Source organism: Elephantulus edwardii, unplaced genomic scaffold, assembly GCF_000299155.1.
Source record: "Elephantulus edwardii isolate Elephantulus edwardi_28Jun2011 unplaced genomic scaffold, EleEdw1.0 scaffold00184, whole genome shotgun sequence".
NCBI classification, from domain to species: Eukaryota; Metazoa; Chordata; class Mammalia; order Macroscelidea; family Macroscelididae; genus Elephantulus; species Elephantulus edwardii.
The window spans coordinates 5,970,156-5,978,900 of record NW_006399934.1 but is presented as its reverse complement, the minus strand read 5'-3'; the positions used below and the strand labels follow the sequence as shown (position 1 = coordinate 5,978,900).

The following is an 8,745-nucleotide window of genomic DNA, read 5'->3' as shown; positions in this document are numbered from 1 at the left end:
TAACTGATGGAGATGAGGCAAAAAATGTAAGCTCTAAGAGTATACTTCAGTTATACTGGTTTCCTGTGGAAGTTTCTTCTACATGATACCAAATAGAAAGAAAAAAAAATATTTCCAGGGATTCTTCTTTAAGCAAGAAACATTTACTTAGTGACTTAAAAGAGGATTAAGAATTAGCTTGAGAAAAAAGAGAAAACATTCATGGACTTTAGATGGGAATGAGATTGACCTGGTAAAGTCTGATTGAGGATTAGAAAATGGGTAAAAGAATGAAAAGGAATTGTGAAATGACAATAAGGCCTAGGCAATAACTAAATCATGCAAGTTCATCTCTACCATCTTAGCTACCATCTTAAAGAATTTTAGTATTTCTTATAATATTAGAATAATGTTCTGATTTTAGAATTAGAATATTCTAAATTTAGAATTTAGATTGACTGAAATATTTTCTGTTTATTGCTAAAAAATTGTAATACTCCATGTTCTTTTGCTTTTTACATTTTAAAAATTTTGTTTTGAGTCAGAATTTGCAAAGCACGTTTTTAAAAAATCAAGCTCTAATGCATATTTTGAGCATTGGTGGTTCTAATAGCAAGAAGCTGCGCTATAATCCTGAAGGCATGAAGTTCGAATCCATCAGCTTCTCCATGGAAGAAGGATGGGAAATCTCCTTTCATGTGATTAACTACCTCTGAAAACCCAGCTATGGGTTGGTTTCGACTTGACAGTACGCAACAACAACAACAACAACAACAATGCATATTTTATCCGATAACATCAATTATGGTACCTATAATATCTGGTTATCCATTCATTCCATACTGTTAAATTATTAAGTATAGGGGGCAGGCGTGTCCGCTCTGCAGGCGCTATGGGAGGATTCCCCGCTTACTGCATGGAGGGGCTCGCTCTCCTGTGGTTGGCGGTGGGGTCACTGTGGGTCCCTGACCAGGACTGCAGGGAAGGTAGAGCCTCTTTCCAGGCCGTGGTGGAATGGAACAGGAGGTGCTGAAAGGAAGTGGCGGCGGCTCGCGACCTGGGGACGCCCGAGGCTGGCTGGGGACCCGCTATTGCAGCCCCCGCGGCGGCAGAAGAGCACGAACCCTTACACGAGGCCGCTGTGGGCATGTTGGGGGCGTTCTACGCCGCTGTGCCCCTCTATCGGCTCTATTGCCAGACCACTGAACTTTGAGGATCGGCAGTCGCAGGCCACTTGTCAAACCAGATTGAAACCATGGTGCCTGTTAAGGATCGCATCATTAGAATGACCTACAATGCAGATGTGCACGCAAGTCTGCAGTGGAACTTTAGACCTCAGCAAAGTGAAATCTTTGTAGTGCCAGGAGAGATTGCACTAGCATTTTACAAAGCTAAGAATCCTACAGACAAACCAATAATCGGAATTTCTACATACAACGTTGTACCATTTTAAGCTGGGCAAGATTTTAATAAAATCTTTGGGAATATACCCTGAAGAGACCATAGCTGACATCCAAGCAGATATATGCACACCCATGTTTATTGCAGCTTTGTTCACAATAGCAAGGGAGTTGGAAAGAACCTAAGTGCCCATCAACAAACGAATGGCTAGAGAAGCTGTGGTATATTCGCACAATGGAATACTATGCTGCATTAAAAAACAAGGAACTCATGCAATATTATTCAAAATGGTTGACTCTGGAGAACATTATGCTGAGTGAAATATCCCAGTCACAAAAGGACAAATATTACATGATGCCACTGTTGTAGAATGGGACTGTCCTTGGGGTTGGGGAGAGACTGAGTAAGATGGGTTCAGTAATGTATACTGCACTGAAACAGAGGAGGGAGAGAACCGTTTAAAAGAGAGATATAACTGGGTATTTCTGTCATCACAGGAGACTAGAGCAAGGGCTACATGGTGGAGGGGACCTGGGGGAGGGTTTGTAAAACAATGAAAGAATCTTTTCTTTTACTTTTCCATAATTTTTGGACTCATGTACTTATAACTTGTTAGTCAAATTTGTGTCTTCTAGGTTGCAACCCCCCCATGATACATCTTCAAGGATATGAACATGTACGTTTAAGCACAATTAACAACAGTGCATCTAAATTCCAAAATCAATCTCCATAATAGTCTATGTGTTTCCTACTGCCCAAGGGGCCCTTTAGAGTAGTGAGAGAAGATCTTCACCCTGAAACCCACAGCGTCCCTTTTCAGCAGGAAGTAGCTAAGAGAATACGCCATCCCCTTTTCCTTATGACTCAGGGTGAAGTCTCTCTCAGGGAGGAGTGATAGGGAATGGCAAAGGATACACTGACAAAGAAGATTAATCAGAACTGGCTTTGACAAGCACTGTGGCATTTGGACAAGAACAAACTGGGAGAAGGGTAGAGAGAATAGTGCAACAATGAATGAGTGGAAGCCCAAAATCTCTGTAAATGTTTATGAAAATTAATAAAATATAATTATAAAAAAAAGATTTTAATAAAATACAGTGCTTCTGTTTTGAAGAACAAAGGCTTAATCCACAAGAAGAGGTAGATATGCCAGTGTTTTTCTACATCGATCCTGAATTTGCTGAAGATCCAAGAATGGAGAATGTTGATCTCACTACTTTTTCTTACACGTTTTTTGAAGCTAAAGAAGGGCACAAGTTGCCAGTTCCGGGCTATAATTGAAATGGTCAACTAAATCTTATTGCAGAATTTTTATTTTTAATAAATCATGTATCTATCTTCTCAGAAGAGGAAAAACATACTGTATCGCTTTCTATTTAAATATAGTGTACAGATGTACTAAAGTTTTTATCCCAACACCAAATAATTTATCTCACTATAAATTAACAGATCAGATTTTTAGTCTAAGGACCTACCACGACTAAGATGTATGACTGATACCAAACTTAAAGAGTATGGTAGGCAGTATTAAATGAACCACGTTACTTTTTCAATATGTGATGATGGTAGCGTTATGTGCCGTTGACTCAGAGCTGGCCCTCCAGTGGGTTTTCAGAGGCTGTATATAGCCTGAGAGGAGATTATCATTGACCATATTTCTCCTGTGGAGCTGCTGATGGATTCAAACAACCTGCGTTTGTATTGGCTGTTATTGTGTTCATAGATGAACCTCTCAACAATTTAATGGTACACCTTAATTAAATAGATCTCTTCCAAATTATTGGCCATCATTCTTATAAGCAGGGAATCTGAGAACTTAAAAACCAAAGCAGTATATACTTAGTGTAACATCTCAGATTATAGCCTAGCATTGCTGACCAAAATAGCCTTCCATGTGAACAGCCATTTTTAAAGCTCAACATGGAAGAGAAGTCACTAAGTAACTGTCACAAAAATTACCTCTTTTCAAATTCTGCTTTCTTTGAACTTTAAGATCTGGGTGACTTTACAGTCATATTAAGGAATAGATCATTTACTCTGAACCTGTGGTACTTGAAATGGAAATTAAATGTGTCTGTAAATCTATTAGGCTTTAGGATTTACTGTGATAGTTTCAACTCCCTAAATGTTAAAACACCAAGTGTGGAATTGTGTACATGTGTTGACATCAAAAAGTTCTTTTAAACTCTAAAAAAAAAGAGACATTACATTAAATTATTTTAATACTAAAAATTATTAAGTATAATTATCTCCCTTTGTATTTCATTAATTATAATTTCACAAACTTTTTTATTTTCTTCCTTTCTCTTCTGCTCCTCTTGTTTACTTATATTTTTCCTAATTTCCCCCTTTTTTTATTCTTGCCAGGATTAAGACATGAAGAATATGGAACAAAGCAATTACAGCTCTCCACATGGTTTCATTTTGCTTGGCTTCTCTGATCATCCCAAACTGGAGATGATCCTGTCAGCAGTTGTTGCTATTTTCTATGTAATTACGCTGGTGGGTAACACAGCCATCATTCTTGCATCTCTCCTAGATGCCCGTCTGCACACACCAATGTATTTTTTCCTCAGGAATTTATCTTTCCTAGATCTGTGTTTTACCACCAGTATTGTACCTCAGATGCTAGTTAACTTGTGGGGTCCTGATAAGACCATCAGCTATGTGGGTTGTGTCATTCAACTCTATGTTTATATGTGGTTTGGTTCTGTTGAGTGTCTTCTCCTGGCTGTTATGTCCTATGATCGTTTTACAGCTATTTGTAAACCCTTGCATTATTTGGTAATCATGAACCCACATCTTTGTCTCAAGATGATTACTATGGTCTGGGGCATTGGTTTGACCAATTCTGTGATATTATGTACACTCACACTTAATTTGCCTAGATGTGAGAACAACATTCTAGATCATTTCTTGTGTGAGCTGCCAGCTATGGTCAAAATAGCTTGTGTAGACACCACAGCAGTTGAACTGTCTGTTTTTGCTTTAGGCATTGTCATTGTCCTTACACCCCTCTTCCTTATTCTCATGTCCTATGGTTATATTGCCCGAGCAGTACTGAGAATGAAGTCAAAAGCAGGCCAGCGAAAAGCCATGAATACTTGTGGATCTCATCTCACTGTAGTGTCCATTTTCTATGGAGCTATCATCTACTTATACCTGCAGCCAGGTAACAGTGCCTCCAAAGACCAGGGCAAGTTCCTCACCCTCTTTTACACTATCATCACTCCAAGTCTCAATCCCCTCATCTACACTTTAAGGAATAAAGACATGAAGGGTGCACTACAGAAGCTGGTGAAAGTTGATTGTAAATCTGCAAAAATGAAGAGGAACTGGAAAGCATAGAAAAATATCAGAGTCAATTAAGCAGTAAAATATTTTTCCCCCTGAATGTCCTTAAACTTTTAGAGTCAAGTAACTCTGTAGATTTCAGCTGACATATTTCTTCATGTAGATTTTTTGTGAATGCAACAGTGTCATAACCATTTTACTTTGCTCTTTTATATCTTCATCTTCATGTGCAGGCAATATAGATTAGTAGGAATTTTTGGTTTTGCCAGTATTTTTACACAAAGTTGATGTGAATATAAACTTGATTACACTGAACTTATTCTCCCGTCCTATGGAATATGTTAAAAAGTTCTGGTGGCATAATGGTTAGATGCTTGGCTACTGTCCAGGAAGTTGGAGGTTCAAACCCACAACTGACACTGTGGGAGACAAGGCTTAATGTTCTATTTCCATAAAAATTGTAGCCTAGGAAATCTTACAGGGCAATTCTATTCAGTCATATAAGGTCACTGTGGGTAAGAATGGACTTGCTGGCACATGACAATTAAAAAATGGCATTTGACTATCTAATTTAGTATATTTATTGTTAATACTTATATATTTGATAAATAAAGCCTAGGAATTATTTAATAGGCATTATAATTTGTATATTAAATAATAGTAATTAAGATATGATTTTGTAAGTGAAATATTTTATGAGATTATTTAAGATTTATGTGGGTTTGATACTAGTGAACTTTATAAGCTATTGATTGTCATAAAAAGCTTGAAACTATTTACTCTTTGTCAAGTATAACATAACAATATATTGAGTAAAGGATTCACTAGCTGGTTCATGACAGAAGGATGGACATTTTCCTCCCATATAAATTACTGCCTCTGAAAATCCACTTGTGAAAGGAGCAGCTACAAAATGTGGGAGTGGCCAAGTTTGACTTTTCCCTGCTTCATAAAGAGAAATTGTCCCCATCAATAATATCCATACCAAAAACCCAGATATCTGCTCAGTCAGACATGCCACTTACCATGCACCTCTTTCTATCAATCTTTCAGGTTTGATATTCATTGTTGACTCAGACTTTACTCACAGTTTGTGGTCTATTAGGGAAATAAGTTAAAGAGTGGGAGGGGCAAAGAATATTAATGCAGTGCAAGTCAAGGTTTAGTCCAGCAGTCTCAAGCCAAATTAACAAAGGACAATTCATCGATTATTGAAAGTCCAAGTTCAGTTCAGCAGTACAAATGCAGGAAGCCTCTGGTTTCCTCAATCAAACAAACGAACTTCATTTTAGAGCTGTTACAAATAAGTTTCCCTTCAGTCATCCAGCACAAAATCCTTTAACTGTGGCTCCATTTCCAGGGTTCTTCACCACAGTCTCTTCACCACCATCATTCCCACCTGGATCTCACACTACAGTATGGAAGGCACCCCTCTTATATTAGTTCCACAGCTGTTGATGATTTTCAAGACCATGTGTCTGAAGTTAAGGTACCTGGAGTTTGGCAGGGGCTAAGAGAATTGTTAGAAAAGCCAACTTTCAAACTAACACCACAGTCCACCCTGGATTTTCTAGTCATTATTTCTCATTATCTGAAGGATCAACCTTCCCCTTACTACCATCTATGTTCATGGAAACATGTAAGCCAGCTGCTTCGCTTGTTATGTCTTAATTTGCCCAGTTTAGATAGTTAAGTTCTGATTTGCCCTGCACTATCAAAGCAGTACTCTGAAGAAACAAGCATATCTTTTTCTCTGAAGAGTAGTCTATTGCAATTGAAACTTTGAGCATCCATATCTGCAAACAGAAGTCCAGTCCAGAGCAAAGCATCAGGTAATCAATACTAGCTCACAGAATGAAATATCTTTTCTTCATCTGGTTGGATTCTGGTTAACACATCCCCAGCTATCTGTGGCTAGGTCTAAATTGGCATCAGCCATAGAAACTCAGGGGTCCACACTTCTTCCTGTGCTTCAGACATCTGGTCCCCTCAACTCAACCTCAGCCCCACAAGGGTAAAGTCAATAAGTCAGGGATCTCCAGGACTTCCTGCTCCACAAACCAGCAACCCTTCTTCACTTATCTGTTCATTATGCTACGTGTATAGTGCTGAGGGAACAAGTCTAAACTCAGTCTGTCTCTTCATTACTGCATATCTCCTGCTTCCACTTATTAAGTGGACCCAGGTGGTCACTATGAGTTGAGCATAATAGCCAGTTTCCTTTAACATCAAGGTCTGTAAAGGGAGTTCTGATGTTTCACTCTTCCACTCATCAACGAGACCAAGGTGGCCTCAGTTTATTAGCAGTATTCCTTTTTCTACTTTTTTTTTTTCAAATGTAACTTTCTTTAGAGTACTAAATTGCACTGTCTAGCAAATTTCTGTTTCATTGTGAACCCCTGTGAGATTTTCAAGGTTATACATCCCACTTTCCTCCTCAGAGGACCTGGTGGACGTCAAGTGCCAACCTATTGGTTAGCAGGCCAACATAGAATACACTCCATCTCCAAGACAGCCTCACCATGACTGCACATAATAGATGAAGAAAGTAAATATGGAGATTTTTCCATATGCTGAGTTTGCATGTTCCTATTTCAACAACATATTCTGAAATATTTGGAAGGAGGAGTGGCATCCACTTCCATAATAGCTTGCTTCCAGAAACCCTATGAACCTGGAGAGAGGATGAAAGGCACCCAAGCATCGAGGACTCTCCTTCATAGGGTCGGTATGAGTCGCCTGCAACTCGACGGCACTTAACAACAACAACAACAACAATAACATTCAGAAACATAGGAAATAAAAAGTAAGTTACATATAACAAAATAATGTATGGACACCTGCTACAACTTCTATTTAACATTAAGCTGAATGTTTAGCAGTGCAGAAGGAAAGAAAAAGAAAGAAAAGGTGTTTTTTAGATAGGGAAAGAAATAATACATTTCTATTTATTTCCAGACAACAAAGAATTTGGTACATAGAACATTTAAAAATAAAAAAAGCAATTACAAAGAAAAAAAGAACTTTAGGGTATGATTTCTAGCATAACATGGGAAGAACGGAATGATTATCTCCCAGTCTCACAACAAGAAAATTACTGAAAAAACTGAAGTTCAACAGCTCTTTGTTGATCCATGAGAGAATTAATGTCACAGGGAAAACTGTTAACTCCTCCCATCTCTCCAACTCTCCTCCAAACTGGAGAAAAAAGGAGACACAATCAGGTTATCAATAAGAAGTCTACTTCTGGTCTTCCTCTTGGGAGATCCAAGATGGCGGAGGAGGCAGAGACAGCGTGGTGAGCTGTGGGAGCAGCGAACCATTTAAAGCAGGGCCATTGTGGCCTTCCACAGACTTCGGCTTATTGATAATTGAACACTTAAACAGTTGATGACTGGCCCTCAGTGAAGATCGAGGCTCAACAACAGGAATTCAAGGATTCCCAAGGAGAAATGGGCGAAAGAAGACGATTACCTATGCATTGGAGAGGCCAAAGAGGAAGATTACCTATGCATTGGACAGGCTAAAGAGGACGATTACCTATGCAATGGATTGCTGAAAGTCGTTGTGAGTCTGATGACCTTAACAGTGGCAGCATGCACAAGAGGACTGACATCCTAAATGCACCACATATTTTGTTCTGTTGAATGCTTCTGCCAAAAGATGGTTAGACCTAGGGGCAGTCTGTTCACAATTCTCAGGTTCCCTTTATAATACATAAAGGGGGAGGGAAGTGACACCTACTTCAAAATATAGTATGACCACTTATGGGGGATTAAAAGTGGCAGTGCTGGAATTGGAAACACTATCCCTGACCACAGAGTCCTCAGTCAGGTGAGGGGACCAGACTGGGGTAGGGGCAATTGGAGGGGGAGTATACCAGCCAGCTCCTGGGGGGTGTTGCCCTGCTCGGGATGGGCTGCCCTCGGCCCCTGGCTTGGGGCAAGCCGTCGCGGCCCTCTGCCCAGGGCGGGCTGCCCTCGGCCCTCTGCAAGGGCGGGCTGCCCTCGGCCCCCGGCTCAGGGCAAGCCGTTGCGGCCCTCAGGGAGAGCTCCTCAGTCCCCAGATTGT

General features: G+C 39.7%; 1 protein-coding gene and 1 pseudogene across 1 annotated transcript; both read left to right on the top strand.

Annotated features, from left to right (window-relative positions):
• Positions 1–1,126: 1,126 nt before the first annotated feature.
• On the top strand, positions 1,127–2,661 carry LOC102863564 (annotated as a pseudogene).
• Positions 2,662–3,765: 1,104 nt separating this feature from the next.
• Positions 3,766–4,728, top strand: LOC102863163 (olfactory receptor 2W1-like). Its single transcript, XM_006896322.1, has one exon. It carries the CDS (start codon positions 3,766–3,768, stop codon positions 4,726–4,728), a length of 963 nt encoding a protein of 320 aa, XP_006896384.1.
• The last annotated feature ends 4,017 nt before the right edge of the window (positions 4,729–8,745 follow it).

Excerpts from the sequence above, each read along its gene's own strand:
- LOC102863163 (XM_006896322.1), top strand. The coding sequence starts at position 3,766 with ATGGAACAAAGCAATTACAGCTCTCCACATGGTTTCATTTTGCTTGGC.